General features: G+C 41.0%; 1 protein-coding gene across 2 annotated transcripts in view; it reads right to left on the minus strand.

The window, feature by feature from the left end:
* Positions 1–17,904, minus strand: part of LOC133128378 (serine/threonine-protein kinase MRCK alpha-like) — a 159,555-nt gene that overhangs the window by 71,895 nt on the left and 69,756 nt on the right. For both annotated transcript variants that reach the window (XM_061241830.1, XM_061241828.1), the window contains exons 11-14: positions 17,029–17,151; positions 16,079–16,212; positions 4,431–4,673; positions 4,162–4,272 (exon numbers count right to left, since the gene is read on the minus strand). In XM_061241830.1, coding sequence (XP_061097814.1) covers positions 4,162–4,272; positions 4,431–4,673; positions 16,079–16,212; positions 17,029–17,151 — 611 coding nt within the window. The remainder of the gene's footprint in view (positions 1–4,161; positions 4,273–4,430; positions 4,674–16,078; positions 16,213–17,028; positions 17,152–17,904) is intronic.

Genomic DNA, 17,904 nt, shown 5'->3' on the forward strand with positions numbered 1-17,904 from the left:
ATTAGTGAGCCCACTCCAGAAGCAGCCATGCAACCCCAAGCCATGACACCTCCTCCAACGTGCTTCACAGGTGAGCTTGTATGTTTTGGATCATGAGCAGATCCCTTCTTTCTCCACACTTTGGCCTTTCCATCACTATGGTAGAGGTTAATCTTAGTCCCATCAGTCCAAAACACTTTGTTCCAGAACATTTGTGGCTCATCTCAGTACTCCTTTGCAAATTGTAATCTCGCCTTCAGATTCTTACTACTGATGAGTGGTTTGCATCTGGTGGTATAGCCTCTATATTGACGCTCTCTAAGTCTTCTTCGGACGGTTGATTGAAATACTTTCACCCCTACCTTGTGGAGATTGTTTGTGATGTCACACTGCTGTTGTTTTCCTTGGTCGATCAGTTTAATGTCTGTTGCTCAGTACACAGTTTCTTTTCAGGACAAAAGTTGTTTATCTTTTCTAACACAAAAACAGTCTTCACAGGAAAACCCCAAGGCTAAAACCAAGAGCAGACATCCAGAACTGTTTATTCTTTAACCAACCAATGTAACAAGACACCTCTGAGCAACAAGAAACACCTGTCAGTCACATGTCCCAACACTTTTGCTCACCTAAACATTTGGTGGTCTGATACAAAAGGTGATATATTCAGTGTATAACAAAAACAAAGGAATTGACCTTGCTGTTCCAATACTTTTGGAGGGGACTGTATATCAGCGGAGCCTCCTCTAAGACAACAGCTGAAGCAGTGCTTCACCCAAAAAAAACAAAAAAAAAAACAAAAAAAAAAAACATGCATATCATTTCAAGGTATAATAGGTAATTTCGCACTCCTAAAGTTCAAGAGAGGAATTGCAACAACAGACAACCTCAAACCACAACACTGTTTATGCTGCCAACAGTCTATGAATGTAACACGTAATAGAAATCATTATTATACAATTCAGTGTTCTCACGCACTGTTCTGGAAAGCTGATAGTGACAAATGCAACAGAGCCTGCCATCTTTTCGTAGTGTTCTAGTAAGAAAATGTTCACTGAACAGGTGACTTTATGAGATCTTGACTTTGGTGTGCTATACAACACTATTTATAGTTTTCACTTTAGCGAACCAACTATATTGTGAGCAAGACAGTTATTTGGCTACATCACTAGCTGGCTACATAACTAAGATGCACAAACGATGCAACTGCAACTTACACTTTGAGAGAAATAAAGGTTGATTGAACACGTAAAGAGACAAAAACGTGTAGCTGCACTCCAGACAAGCAATCACTGAAACTCTGTATGCTATTGCTAATCTAGTTAGAAAACAATACCAGTTCACTATAACAAGGTGGATATTTGTACATTTGGGAAACAAACTAGTAATCCCTAATTTGCTTCCCAAATGTACAAATATCCACCTGAAGTGTGCAGTCACTACTATGTTCGTATTGCCTATATTTAATCGTAAGTGGATATTCATAAATTTGACAAGCTAACTATAGCTAATTTGCTAGTTGCTACCGATAACAAACTGGTATTGTTTTATAACTAGATATGTAGTCTTCGATTGGATAATAAGCATTAGTACACAGAGTTTCAATGATTGTTTGTCTGGAGTGCAATTTGTGCAGTGACACGAACAATAAGAATAAGCCCCCAGAATGCCATTGGCTGTGACAGTTAGAACCAATTTTCAACCTATGTGATTTCATTGCTGTACAGCTGCAAAATGTTTTGATGCAGTTGTGTTGAAATAAATAGCAGTGGGTTAAAAAAAGTGAATGGGCCGCGGTGGCTCAACAGGCTAAGATGCAGCAGACTTGCGGTTGCAGTTTACTGCAGTTGCACACCAGGGACCGGGGTTCGATTCCCGGTCCAACCAAAAGCCAAGTTTGGCCGGCTCACATGGAGCAGCATAATTGGCTCACTGCTCCAGAGGGAGGGACTTGGCAGATAGTAGATAGTAGATGGTTAGTAGATCGCTGCACAATAAAGCACCTCGGGCGCCTCGGAATCACAGTCACGAGCATGAGACGAGACAGCTTGAAGGCGGCGTGTCATTCTCCTTCGGGGTCACCAAGGGACAGGGTGCGGGCGGTGTATCTAATACTAGCTCTAATTGAATCAGACGGGGTACAATTGGCTACCAAATTGTGAGAAAAGGGGAAAATAAAAAAAGGAATAAAGTGTAAATATTTTTTAACAGCTTTTAGTTCAATATTTCAAATGTAGTGGAAACATTACACATTGAATTCCAAATCAAAGCATGAGCAAATTTTAGGAAGTCTGCATTATTCTTTTACAGGAAGCAAAGAAAAGGAATATTAATCTGTTCAAAAAATGGCCAGTGTCAACATCTCTTCAAACTCTCTTCAAACTGGATAAACTGAAGAAACTTTTCAAGACTTACACTTTAAATTACTGAACTAATATTTAGTTGCATAACTATTGTTTTTTGTTTGTTGCCATTTTAAAGCATTTGAGATCATTTTAGCTGAGCATTCTATAATTTTCTGCACTTCTTGATACGTTTTCCTCTCTCCAATCAACTTTTTAATCAAATGACGTTGTTCCTCCGAACAATGTTTGGAATGGCCAATTTTACTTAGCAATTCAGAAGGAAATATATATTTTATAAGAATTAACGACAGCTTATTTTCACTCCACACTGCTATTATTTTGAACACGCCCCTTTCAGTGAATGAGTCAATTACTCAGAACAAGCAGCCCCGGGGGGCGGCGTTTCCGCCGGCGGCGGGGGCCCCGGGACCCAGCCGGGGTGTGCGCGGGGGGCCCGATGCTTCGGGGCCACTGGATGGTGGGGCCTGCCGCGCCCTGTCGCGCCCCTCACGTCCACAGGAAGTGACAAACCTGCTCACGCCCATTTGCATGCGCGTACATACATACCACTTTGCTGAATAGTTGGTTCATCTTGATGCTAACCTCTTCTCTTGTTACAGCCAAGTCTTTAGTGTTGCAGTTGTTTTTGTACTGTCTTGAACGTGTCTTGTTATGTTTTGTGTCTCTCCCCATCACTTGTGTCCCCCTCCCTTCCCCTCTCCTATGCAACCTTTTTGTCAATATAAGGACCAAAATCAATCAATCAATCAATTCAGAAATATTTGTCGTGTTCATACTTTTATGCAACAATAACTGTTGCAGAATTACCCTTTAAGGTTTATGAATTCAAATCAATTAAAATGTGTTCAATTAAGCTAATAGGCTGCATTTTTAATTTCCATGAACTCCAGGCTATACTTCCTTTTAAACAAGCTGCAAACAATGTTTTTGTTCAAAAATCTTAGCATGCCAACATTCTCGGGAGTCCAACAAGTGTGTATTCTGTTGACAGTGTCACCTGCAACTGAGAGTACTACAGATGTTCCAGGCAGGCACACATCGTTATCTCCTTTTTATATTTGTAAAGCACTTTTTGAATTGGCCCAATTTACCCAAAGCACTTCACTGTTAGCTTCTATTTACAGTGGTTTCGTGTTTCATTTGAGAATGCCAATGGCCGGGAAAAAGTGCTTCTGACGTTCTGACAGTAGAGGGCAGCCACATGTTGACTCACCCTCTGCCTGTGTTTATAGTCCTTGAATTCGGGTTTCAAAATATGCAGTTGACGGGCCGGCACTCTGTACCAAAACATTGTATAGCTGTACAATAATTCAAGCTCATTGGTTGAAAATTGGTTCTAACTGCCACAGCCAATGGCGTTTCAACGTCAGCACATTCAGGGAAGGGGTGGGTTAAACAGTGTTGTGGTTTGAGCGTGTTTGTTGCGGCAATTCCTCTCGACCGTTAGAAGTCCAAAATGACCTATTGTACCATTAAGAAGTCAACTGTCCAATTACATTTGGTCCCCCATATACAGATAAGTAATTTTTACACAGATCACCTGATATGGATGAACATACAGCTCAAATTAGAGCTGGCAGTCTGCACTTCAATATATACATATTCATATTTATTGCTTGATCCAATGTGCTGGAGTAGAGCGTACAAAAATGTGCCACTGTCCAAATACTGCACTGGACTGCACTGTATGTGTGTGCGCGTCTGAGTACAGTGTGTGCTTTACCTGCAGTCCTGAGGAAGAATAGTACTCTTGCAGTGTGTTTATGTGTGTACACGTGCATGTGTGTATACTGTACAGTGTGTTCTGTGCATGTTTTACCTTCAGTCCCTCCAACTCTTCTTCCAGTTGTCTGCTGCAGTGCTCACTGTGCTCCCTCAGCTTCCTTTCTCCCTGAGCCTCCAACTCCTGCTCCTCCACCTTCATCTCCAACTAAAAATATTACTTTGTGTTATTATATACCATTATATTACACACACACACACACACACACACACACATAAATACTTACAGACAAAACAATCTGTCATGCACACACTCATACACTCATTCAGACACTCTCTGCCACAAGGCCCAATTGCTCCACTAACCTCCTTCTTAACTCTGTCTGCCTTGCGCACTTCCGCCCGCAATGCCTCCACCTTCTGATTGACCCCCTCCATCTCCTCCTCCTTGTCACGGAGCTGGTGGGAGAGCCGTTGCTTTTGTGAGCGCAGCTCTGTTAGCCGCTCACTCATCTCAGAGAACTCCTGCATTGCCAGCTTCCTTTGGCTGTGTGCCTCCTTCAGTTCTTTGGTCTGAGACTTCAGCTTCTCAGTTGACTCCAGAAGCTCCTGTAGAAATGGGAGTTTTTTTTTTTTCCAAGTCAGCAACACTGGTTTGGCAATATTGTTTGTCTTGTGAACTGCAAAGTAGAGGATGGAAAACTTTGTGTGTGGAACATTGTTAAGCATGGCAAGTGCAGTGCACTTGCGGGGACAGACAAGTAAAGAGTAGGCATCGTCTCAGTTTGAAAACTATCCTAAATTGCCTTAAAAAAAAGATGGATGAGATTGCTACAGCATTACATGCAATTCTGGCATCTTATAAAATTACTAAAAAGAGATTATACAGAGATAGAAAACCAAACACTTCAACAGCAAATCAAAGAAAATACAGTTACTCTTAAAAGTTATCAAGAGAATGCAACACTCAACAAGTCTTGTGTCATCACGAGAGAAAAAAGTGAATGATTTGAATCACATACAACTATGTATGATTACTTAATTAGTAAATGTACAAATCTCACTCCTGGAACTCACATATGATATAGGAAGGGGTACCCCTACTGCTGCCATATGTCCTGAGGGATTAAGTGACTGAATTAGATAATCATCTGAATGGGATAATTGGGATGGCTATTCAGATTACATAATTTAGTTTCCTATGGCCCCATTGCATTCAATTACTACTATTCAGCCTGGGGAGGGGGGGACAGAGGGAACGAACAACCACAACTACTACACTTAGGCTTCTCTGACCCGGTGCCAATGAATGGCTTATCAAAAACACAAGTTACTTTCAGCCTTCTAATGGAAATCTGCTCGAATTCATCGCATCACTGGAATGCACGGTTGATCTACACACTTACTTATGCTGATGCTCGTTTTACATTAATTCCATGTGCTTTCTGCTCATTACTACAAAACAAGAATGCAGACAAAGCTAACAGGTTCTGGAGCATATGCTTCTAGATTGTGGGGAGCTCTCAAACTAGTGGTGTGCAACATTTGATCCACAAGACCCTATTGTTATGTCTGTATTGATTGCACAGAGTGGCACATGCACCCAGGAGGCCTTAACACTTCACACGGATTCCAACACCTTTCCAACTCCAAAGACAATAGGCTGGTAAATAAGAAATCCTGTAGCAGCAGTTAGAGGAAGGCCTCATAACAATACTTCACATACGACTGTGTCACAGAGAAATTAATAAGTGAATATGTGACATGACATTTAGCAGCAAAGAGGAGAGAGTCCATCACGCTATAATTCTGATGGAAGACGTTATACATGTTGAAAGGAAGGACACATAGCTAAGGAAATCTACGCAACTCTTTTCACAGTTATGGTCCCCATCACTCCAGTTTGAGCCAGCCATAGTATACAGTCAGCAATAAATAAAAAAATTGAATGCAGAGAATGTTCATTTGCAGGGAGCAATTTAGAAGATGAAAAGCACACTCGGAGGCCAATGCGATAATTGGTTCATGGATAGGGGTGCTATTTGTCCATAATTGACTATCACAATAGAAGGCTTTGATGGTACTATGGCTTGTGTTCCAATCAGATACCTTACCTTTGAAATTGGCAAAAACAGGCTTAAAGACAAAGTTTGGCTTAATGCAACATTAATACAACATTTTTGGTTCAGACATCATGAAAAACGTGGTGACATTGTAGATTATGGCAGACATGGGACCAAGTGTCTCTCATTCAAATCACAAGTAGATTTCAAGTAATTTGGTCCTAGGCTCAAGCAAGTCTTTGGAAAGTCGAATCAAGTCAAGTCACAGGTTATGTCAAGACGAGTCCCAAGTTCAGGCAAGTCAAGTTACTTTTTACACTACCTGTCTAATAATAACATTATTGGCCCATTTGTCTTCCACACAGTAGATAGGTATACCTGGGTCCCACTGGTTTCTGCCAATTCTGAGCTGATGGCACTGCTGAACAGCATGATGTGTCTTTCATCTGCTGCATGAAGTTCCCTTGGCTGACCACTGTGTCTACAGTCCACAGTGTTGCACGTCTCTTTGTGCTTCTTCAACAGAGCTTGGACAGCACATCTGGAAACCCCTGTCTGCCTTGAAATTTCTACCTGGGAGAGACCTTGCTGATGCAGTAAAACTACCTTGTGTCTTGTTGCTGTGCTCAGTCTTGCCATGGTGTATGACTTCTGACATTAAACTGTCTTTAGCAACCTCACCTTGGAAGCAGAGTTTGGCTGTTCCTCACCCAGTTTTAACACTCCTACACAGCTGTTTCTGTTTCAGTTAATGATTGTGTTTCAACCTACATATTAAATTGATGATCATTAGCTCCTGTTTGGTATAATTAGTTAATCACACACCTGACTATATGCCTACAAAATCCCTGACTTCATGCAAGTGTACCTAGGAGAATTGATGCTGGTTTGAAGGCAAGGCGTGGTCACACCAAATATTGATTTGATTTAGATTTTTCTTTTGTTCACTCACTTTGCATTTTGTTAATTGATAAAAATAAACTATTAACATTTCCAGTTTTGAAAGCATTCTTACTTTACAGCATTTTTGCACAGTACTCTATATGAACCAATGATCAGAAGCAACTTTCAGTTGCAGATATTGTTATACCAGCCGTGTCAACTGAACCAAGCACCAAAAATGATTTTAATAGGAATTTTCTAAACAATATAAACTTATATAGTTGTCAAATTTTTATTTTGCTTCTGAACAAAATTAGCTGGGGGAATTACAGAGGGGCTCTTGATATATTATGTCATTTCTATTTTATGGGATATTTTATGTGGAAAAGTAGCAGACAATCAGAATTATCTGGCATATACAGCGCCTATAGAAAATAATCATACCCCTTTGAAATAGTTACTTCATTAGTCATACAGCCTGAAATCAAAGCCCATTAAAAAAACGATCTAAAAAAGGGACGCAGGTTTTCTTCAAGAATTTGTGTGTACTTGGCATTTTGCCTTCAATCCTGACCAATTGCCCTGTCCCCGCTGAAGAGAAACACCCCCACAACATAATGCCACCACCATGCTTCACAGTTGGTATGGTGTGTTTTGGGTGGTGAGTGGTGTGTTTGGTTTTTGCCAAACATACCGCTTGGGGCCAACGTTGGTGTAATCTGACCATAGCACCTTTTTCCACCTGGCATCAGAATCTTCCAGGTGTGTTTTTGCATAGCACAAATGAGACTGAGTATGGCACGTTTTCAGAAAAGGCTTCTTTCTTGCCACCCTGCCATACAGGCCAGCTTTGTGTAAAGCTTGTGAGACTGTTGTCACATGCACAGACCGACCAGTCCCAGCCATAAAGACTTGTAAGTCCTTCACCGTTGCCTTTGGCCTCTTGGTAGCTTCTCTGATCAATGTCCTCCTAGCTCGGTCATCCAGTTTGGACGGACGGCCTGATCTAGGCAAGGCGTTGGTGGTGCCATACGCTTCCAACTTCTTAATGATGCTCTGGACGATACTCAGAGGGATAGCTAAAGCCTTCAAAATCTTTTTGTAGCCTTCTCCTAACTTGTGCCTTTCTACAACTTTATCCCAGAGGCCTTTTGAAAGCACTTTCCCAACAATCTTCAAGGAACAGCTGGTTTTATTCGGAAGTAATCAAAACCACTACAATTGATGTCAGGTTGGGCAATTAGCCTGGTGTTCCATCTGGAAGTTGATTGCTTGCACCTGAACTTATAAGGGTAAACTCTAAAGGGCTGATCACTAAACCAAACCAGGTATTTCACTAATTAATAGTAATTTAATAACTGTCCAGAATGTTTCAAAATGTTATTTTCACTTTGATGATGAGGGTTATAATCTGCACGTACAGCACAAAAAAGTTAGATTTAATTTATTTTAATTTCAACATTACATTTGTAATGTGACAAAAGGTAAAGATTTTCACAGGGTATGATGACTTTCCATAGGCACTCGACATAGTTTCTCAATGATTCATCAGTAAAACTAAAAATCTAAAAAACCCTCTGTAGTTACCCAGCTAGAGTCATTTGTGCAGAATTTGTGCAGATTCTGAGAATGTGGCTCTCACATCATTTTTAAAGCCTGCCTGCCTACTTTTTCAGTACACAGCCCCCTAGTGTATCCTTGTGGTATAAGACCCTATTGCTGCACTGTGGTCTGATAATTTGTCTTAGTATGGAAGCATATCTGGGCCAAAATACAAATGTAAATCGGCAAATACATTCCGTTCTTATTCCATGTACGTAAAAACCATGCCATAATTCAAATGAAAATTCAAAAGCCCACATTGCATGTTCAATATGGGTGAGCCTAGTATTCGTTTCAGACAAGTACTCATAATAAGTATTTACTTGAATGTTGTACAAGTAATTGGATTCATTATCCCTGATCGGAGAGTTGGCCAGCTTTATTTATTTATTTTTTACATTGGCTGAATTAGCTGTACATCAGTGACGAAAGTGTAACAAAGTTAACATTGTTTCGTGATAGGGCAGTTCCCCTCTGGTTCCTCCTCCTAAGATCAGTAAAAACTACTGTCTGCTGTTATTTTCCTCACTTCTTGCTTGTGCATGTCAAGAGAGTGTTGTGTGTACTTGTTCTGATCATAGATTAAGGATATAACTACTTAACTAGTATCTTGTCATCATGTGATCACAAACGTTAGCGAACATATAAAAACGTTTTTCTGTTACAATTTGAAAAGGTAGTGCTGTGAACAGAAATAGCTGGATGGAAGACGTGATCCAGAACTAGTGAGCGGAGCGCGAGCGGAGCGCGAGCGAGCGAGGAGCGGAGCAGATGGAATTTTGTTGGAGCGCTTTTTAATTTAGAGGCCGGAGCGGCCGCTCTGTTTCGCTACAATTTCGCTCCGATACCGCTCACACCACGAGTCTGAGGCATGCCCAAATCCACCCAGAATTAATTTCTTCCTAATACAACCAAGACCGTTAAACTTAAAAAATTGGCCATTGGCCAACTTGTTGCTGGAGATGGAGTTCGCCAAATATTTTAGAAAGTAAACTGATAAGTCATACAAGTGTACTATTCCTACCAAACAACTAGATACCAACAACGTAGAGCAAGAACAACCATGTGGTGACATTGTTTCAGTGAGTAAAGATTCATTTTGGAATCTAAGAAGACACATTTCGCGGAAACATGAGCGTGTGCTACGCAAACACACACAGAGCAAAGAAAAATGTGAGCAATTTGAATATGCTTCATATCAAGTAGAAGGCTAAATGAAATACAGGCTAATAATACAAATAAAATAAATTAAGTTTTGCCATTCAAAGTAGGCCTAATACGATTTTTTTTTTATTTACTCATCGCTGTTCATGAAATTGTATTTCATAGAGAAAGAAATGCAGCAGCAGCAACAACAGAAAAAAAGTGAGGCATTTAAAAGTATCCTCACTGCAGCCAGAGCCCCAACCATATCTAGGACGAGAAAGAAGGAACTAGACACAGCCTTTTTAAAAATGATCTACATGGACTATGAACCGCTGAGTAAAGGAGAACGAGAAGGGATGCGACACTTTGCCAGCGTGGCCCAGCCAGGCTACACACCCCCCTGCTACAACACCCTCATGCCGCATGCTCTTGAGGAGATGCGAGACCACATACAGGGGAACCACACCGCCGATCGTATTCAATACGAAAGTGTCCTGCAATATTGGAATGTGGAGCGGCAGGTGATCAGGGTCGTCACTGACAGTGCCAGCAATATGGTAAAGGCATTTAACCTCATCCCTGTCACTGAAGAGGAGACTGAGAGGGAGAAGGAGGCTGCAGGTGCCAGCAGCAGCAGCGCTGACAAGACCAGGAGGAGGATAGACCACCTGCGCTCTCGCAGATGGAGGTGGAAGAGGTAGCGGCCAACGTTGAGACAATGATCAACCAGTACTTCACCGTGTCCAACATACATCTGAGGTGTCCGATTCACATGCTCCAGCTGGCAATCAAAGATGCCGTTAACATGCACAGCAGCATTACTAGGCTGCTCCTGAAAGTAGGTCAGCTGGTGAGAAGTGTGCGCAAGAGCACATTGAACACTGAGGTAACAGACCGATTAGGTGTCCGGCCCACAACGGCCTGCATCACTAGATGGAGCAGCCAGTTACACATGATTGATTCGATCCTCCGACTGTTTCAGAAAGACCCATTGTGGTCGCACCTTGTCCGAGTGCTTACCCCCCTGGCAGACCTAACTGAAAAATTACAGAAGGAGTTAGGGAACCTGGGAATGATTCTCCCCGCAGTCACCGAAATAAAATCCCTGCTCTCTAATGATGCTGGTCTGCCCATGACAATCGCAGCCTTTGCGGAAACATTGGCAAACAACATGTCAACTCGGTACGAGAGATATTACACAGATAAACATCTTGTTTTAGCATCAATATTAGACCCCAGATTCAAGACTGAATGGATAATCTGAGATGAGTCTGTGTGCATCAAGGTTGGAGAGGTCCGCGACCTCCTCATAGAGGAAACCATGGGAATTAACCCTTCCAGCGGAACACCCGACACCGACACTGCAGGCCCATCCGACACTGATTCTGAACCAAAGTCTCGACTGTTTGGCTCATATTACAGCGAGCAGCTGCACACGCCTGCTGACACCAAAGGTGAGGTTGAGAAATATCTTTCATCTCCGAGGCAGAACCCGGACGCAGAGGTAATCCTGTTTTGGAAAGAAAATGCCATGTCTTTTCCCCGCCTGGCCAAAGTAGCTCGCAGAGTGTTCAGCATCCCAAGTGGCTCTGCAAATGCCGAGAGGGTGTTTTCCGCTGCTGGCCTGCTGTCCAGAAGTCACCGCACTAGTCTGAAGCCTCAGACCTTGGCCAGACTTGTTTTCTTGAAAGTGAATGCAAAATAACTAATGTAGGCCTGTCTATCTAAATTTTATTTATTAGGCTATTATTTAGGCTATAGGATGGCAATTGTTAGGCATAGCCTACAGACACATTTCATTTTTAAAGTGCACTCTTGGATGCTTAGCCTGCCTAATTCTTTTATTTTTAGGCCTAATTCATATTTTTATTTAATGTTAAGGACGACAGTAATTACAGGCTCACTTGATTTTTGGAATAGGTTACATGAAGGCAGTTCAATAGGCTACATTTCTGGGCTGATTGTGGCCGCATAGCTATTGTTATGGTTTCTTAGCCATAGACGCTTTTATCCGGTTTTTGTTTGTTTACAACTTAGATGCTTAGCCTGTATTCTTTAGGCAATTAATCCCACTGATCCCTTTATTTTTAGGCTTATGTGTATCGACATTGCCAAGCTTGTTCGTTGTTGCACTTGTCTATGTCTTTAAAAATAAATGTTCTATGAGTGAAACCATTGCCTTAGTTCTTCTTGTATCGGCTTGTAGATTATTTCTTCCTCTTTCAAATTGGAGCGAGGGTGGAGCGATTTCACTGGAGCGGGAGGATTTTTAAGTGAAGTGCGGAGTGAAATTGAGCGGAGCGGCCTGACGCGAATTTGAGCGGAGGAGCGGCCGAGTGAACAGCCACCTGAGTGAGGAGCGGGATATTCTGACCGCTCAGCTCTGCTCACTAGCTCTGACATGATCCGTTGTAAACACACAGCCATGTGCTTCAAACGAGCTACAGTACAGAGCTAACGTTAGACCTAAATGATCCAGGATTAAAAATTCCCAAGTTAATTTCAGGACGGAGGAGGTGGTCACAATTTTGTGGACATGGACATTATTTTAGCAAGAGGTAAAGTAGTACATTTAGTCAATTTGGTGAATCACTGATGGTGATTCTTGTTATTTAGTTATTCACTTTTAAATGTGTTCATAAGCCAGCTAGCTAGGTACTGGGATTGTGCTGAATGTAGCTGTGACACTTCTGGGGGATTGCCATCGGCTTGATTTGTTTGTTGAAGCTGTTTGTGGTGATTTTGCTTGCGGTGGATTTCCTAGATTGTTGTAATATGAATTAACTAGTGAGCTTGCTTTTTATGTCCTCCCGTTTTTTCTGGTCAGATTACCCGTGATCTGAAGTGGTCTGAAGACACTTTAATGTGTGAGGATGGCTGAAAATCTAGTCATTCCTCGACTACATTTAACTACTCAATGCCTTCATTTCTAAAATTTGGAGACCTCTTACCTTACAATGTTGTGATGCAAAAATATTTGCCAAGTGGATCGCTTACAGGATTAAAAATGTTATGTCAGACATTATACACAGTGATCAAACATGTTTCATCCAAGGTTGTTTCATTGAAGATAACATAAGACAGATAATTCAGACCATAGAGAATTATGACAAAGCAAACAACCAGGCCTAATATTTATAGCTTTGAAAAGGCGTAAGATTGGATCGGGCAAGATTGGATTTTATTTATAAAAGTCTTTAGTTTTTGACTTCTAGAAGACCAACAAAATTATGATAAATGTACCATATTACGAATTGGGTCTTGACATTTACATTACCATGCTCTCTGCCAATTAGATGGACAGATGGTGATATAGATCTGTTCAGAATTCACATTTCAAAGAAATGTGAGGACAGGCTGGTTAATAATAATTTACTCTCGTCTCTACCACAGAATTGGAAAAAAGAACTAGTTAAGATGTCTGGGAAATTAATGGTCTGCAGACACTGTATAAAAATAAATAAATTGACAAAAGCTAATAAAGTAATATTGATAAAGAAAAGTATCTTTTTGGAAAATAAAGGTGCATTTTATGTATCATGTACAATTCAGTACAAATTGGGATAGCTTTTTGACGCCCCCCTCCCATGGAATGTAATATATGAATCTATATATAAAATCTATAAAATTTAATTTAAAAAAAAAAATTTAAAAAAATAAAAAAACCTGCAGGAAAGCACCACTCATGACCGCGATCTCCCAAGGACCTAGTACTGGCAGGCAATGTGTATGAATGGACTTCCTGACTAAACCTCCCAGGCAGTAGCTAACTGGTCTTACTGGAGATTGGTGTTAAATCTGTGCATTTCTGTTTTTCTTTATCAGTAATAATTTGAACAAATTATGAACATGGTGTACTTGTTTTAAATTGGTTAGCTACTGAGAGAGTACAGTTCTGTTGCGACAAACTTTCCCCTAACTACATCTAACAATCACACTCATATTATAGTCGGTAGTGAGTGAATAACCGGATTAGTTACAAACAGCAAAATACTAAACTAAATACTAAACTAAACTAAATATTAGTCCATGCCTCTGTTAGTAGTCTAGGTAATACATTTTATTAAACCTATATCGGTTTTGATGTTGTATGAATGCAAGTCTGAGCCAGAATAGCCCAAGAACTCTATCAGAGAATCCTTCAGATTATCTAGTAAATCTTTAATATAATTATATTTAATTGTATATTTGTAATATTCATTATGAATTGAAGTTCCAAATGTATGTTTAGATATTCTCAATAAAATACATTTTATGAGACTGATTTTGAATTGTGTCGTACAACTGCTTCGCCAAAATAAGTGGTGCCCAGTGCGAGAATACAGAGGTACGTACATTCTCAACATAAGTGGTGCCCTGTGTAAATATTGGAAGTATTTTCCCTACAGTATGTAGAGAAGAAGAGAGCATTTTGCCCCAAATGTAACATGGGACAAAATGCGAGACATACTTTTATGTGGTTCAAGCCCAGGTTGTAATGGAATTTCATGAAATGAAGGCCTATATTTTTTCCAAAAAGATTTGGAGCTAGTCAAAAAATATTCCCGGCAACACCCTCAAAAGCTTGATGCTGGTGACGCTGATGATTGTAACCAATCACAACCATGTACGTTCAGTCCACGGGCGAGTCGGAGGCTTGCCTTAACTGAGGTGGTCCTTTTGAGCACAATGAGTATGCTGATCCTTGTGAAAGGTGATCTAGCATCATTAAAGATTGTGCAGATTTATTTTCACCTGTTTGCGGTAGCTTTCAAACTGGAGGGCATTCAAACTGCATAACGTACATCCCTGAGGTCATTATCCCAATTACAGGATATTTGGACAGTGTCTCTATTCACTAGCAAACAAACAGTTGTTATGATCTAGTCAAAAACTTTCATTTCAAGCTTTTTACATCCATATTGGATGAACCATGTCGACAGCCATGTAGAGCCATATCACAGCCATTTTTATACATAGCCCCCCCCCCCCATTTTACAGGACCAAAAGAAATTGGACAAACACAAACTGAAAAAGTCATCATATTCAATATTTTGTTGCAAAACATTTGCAAATTAAGTCTCTGACCCATAGAAGATACCCTGGTGATGCTCTGCCACAGCTGTACAGCAGCCTATTTGCCTTCAGTCTGGTCTCTGGTCAAGTGAAATGTATGCTCAATTGGATTGAGGTAAGGTGATTGACTTAGCTAAGAACATTCCACTTTTTGTCCAACAAAAAACTCCCTGGTTGCTTTGGCTGTATGTTTTGGATCATGCTTCCTGTTGATGAAGCGTCGTTCAATCAGTTTTCAGTTTATTTAATGTAAGTTTTTGCTGTATTTTTTAAGTGTAACCAGGCCATTCAATTCTTGAGGCTTGCCAGGTTTTTGCATCTTGTGGTGAACCCACTTGAGTTATGTTGGTGTAGTCTTCTCTTGATAGTCATCTTTGACACATCTACGCCTACATCCAGGAGTGTTCTTGATCTGTTGAACAGTTCCAAAGGATTTTTCTTCATCATTCGAATGATTCTTCTGTCATGCACTACACTGGACGTCCGGGGTCTACCAGGTTGTTGACTAGTGATGAGCTCACCAGTCGATTCTTGCTTCTTAATGTATCAAGCTGTTGCTTTTGACATTCCTAATTTTTTGTCTCTGATTTATTTATTTTCCTGCCTAATGATGGCCAGGTTTACTGGCATTGATTGATGTTGAGAGGCAGAAACAACAGACTTACTGCAGATAGACCAACTATAGACCTTTTGCTAGCTCTTGTAGGCATTACGTAATGATGAAACTTAACACACCTGTCCAAGAAACATTTGAACAGCCAATGTCCAATTACTTTTGGTCCACTAAAGTTGGGGAAAATATGTATAACAGCTACAATTCCAATGGTGTTCACTAAATATGTATGTAAAAACCCTCAAATCAAAGCTAAAAGTCTGCACGCTAAACATAAAGTGATTGCTTTAATCCAACTATTTGTTTCCTGAAGTATAGAGCAAAAACAACAAAAAATGTGTCACTGTCCAAATACTTACAGACTGCACTGTATGTGGGGAGGTTGATATGTGATTGAATTATAAATGTTAGATGCCTTTTACCATTAAGAGACAGTGTATAATGGAGCGTGTTTCAGATGTGTTCTTTAGCAGAGATGGAAAGTCAAGAGATCAGTTGTCCTGCAATGCGTTTCTTCCACCAATAAACTCAACCAGCTGATTTCACTAATTAGTTCTACCTTCTGAAGAATTGTGACAATTAGCAAATCCAGGGAGGACTTCTACTTTCTGAACATGGATTTTCCATGGCTGTTATTTAGCATGTGGGACTACCTTGTGCATGTCGTCCCTCTCCTGCCTCATACTCTTCATCTGTTTCTCCAGGGTCTTGATATGTTTAGACGAGTCTTCTAAGTCTCTGCGCACCGTGCTGGCTTGCTCCAACTGCTGTTCCAACTGTCCAGAGTCTGAGACATGCATGCATACACAAAGTGAGGTCCAATGATCAAGCTTCTATGCAGTACCTTTTCCAGAAGCTCATTGTCCCCACAATCCCCCTTATCAGTGCCACTGTGCTTTTCCAGTTTTCAAAGAATCATTAAACGCTTCACATCTCGATGAACAAGGTTCAAGGCATCCCTAGCCCATTAGTGTTCAAGGCATCCCTAGCCCATCATGGACTCAGACAGTGGTTTTGGCTCTGTGGCTAAACTTGCAAAACAACAGATATACACTTGTTGTGAGAAAAATCCAGTTCCAGTAGATGTTCAAATATAATCAAAATATTAAAAGATGAATCACAGTTCTTCAGATATTACTGCATCCCCCCCCCCCCCATTTTCTCCAATTTGAAATGCCACATCCCATGCTTTCACCGAGATCCTGCTGCTGATGCAGGAGAGGGCAGACAAGCACCCACTCTCCTCCAAAGCATGTGATACCAAGGACACGCCAGTGTTGGACAGATTAGAGTCTGAATATACTTCAAACACAGCTTTTACGACCACACTGTCGGATTGACTAGCTGGGTAACTAGGGTAACATGGATCGTGGCTAATTTTGATTTGACTAGCCACAATTGACACTGGCATGATTCCAGACGGTGGGCCAATCAGACACAACAATGGTACCTCAAGCAGAAGAGAGCCCCTTAATCACTATATTTTTATATCTCGACATTTGATTGTCAGATTGACCTCTCCGTTTTCATTTCCCAGAACACAGATTTCCAGTCTACTTGGCTCTTGAAGAAGAAATACAATAACTTGACAACAAGACAACACCTGCAACCTGCTTCCTCAGTGTCTCAATCTCATCCTTCAGGCCACGAATCACCATCTCCTTGCTGGCAGTGAGGGGCCCATCCACACTTGAGTACTGAAGAGCCTGCACGGTCTGGGCAGACTCTGTGGGGAGAGGAGGAGCAGGATTAGGGCAGGGTTAAGAACTATGAAGGTAGAATGCTGCAGTATTTCCAAAAATGTCTTGAGAAATTTTGTTCATTGTGGCAAATGGTAAATGGCAGGCATTTATATGGCGCCTTTATCCAAAGCGCTGTACAATTGATGCTTCTCCATTCACCCATTCATACACACACACACACCGACGGCGACTGGCTGCCTTGCAAGGCCCCGACCAGCTCATCAGGAGCATTTGGGGGTTAGGTGTCTTGCTCAGGGATACTTCGACACAGCTCGGGCGGGGAATCGAACCGACAACCCTCCGACTGCCAGATGACTGCTCTTACTGCCTGAGCCATGTCGCCCCTCAAATATGTGAACTACAAATATTTGAAAGTCTGCTGTAGTTTCCCAGATTCAATATGTCAATAATTCAGTCCAGAAATGAAGACAAAGCCATTAATTATTTTAACAGCAATTTTTTGGACTTGCCGCATCGTTACTCAGAAACATTTTAAAACTCACCAGTTTAGTCTCATCTGCCATCAGTTTCAAGGCTGTTCTAACCTTTTAACCTTCTCACCATGAACAAATAATTAAAGTGACTGTCAAGGTAAAACCATGGCTATATTGCATGGGGGTATCATGATACAGTCCCCTGTATTGGAAGAGCAAGGTCAATTTCTTTGTTTTGGCTAGACACTAAAGACAATTGAGTTTGAGGTCAAAATGTGCACATGAGATGACAGATCCAATTTA

Source organism: Conger conger, chromosome 5 (genome assembly GCF_963514075.1).
Source record: "Conger conger chromosome 5, fConCon1.1, whole genome shotgun sequence".
NCBI classification, from domain to species: domain Eukaryota; kingdom Metazoa; phylum Chordata; class Actinopteri; order Anguilliformes; family Congridae; genus Conger; species Conger conger.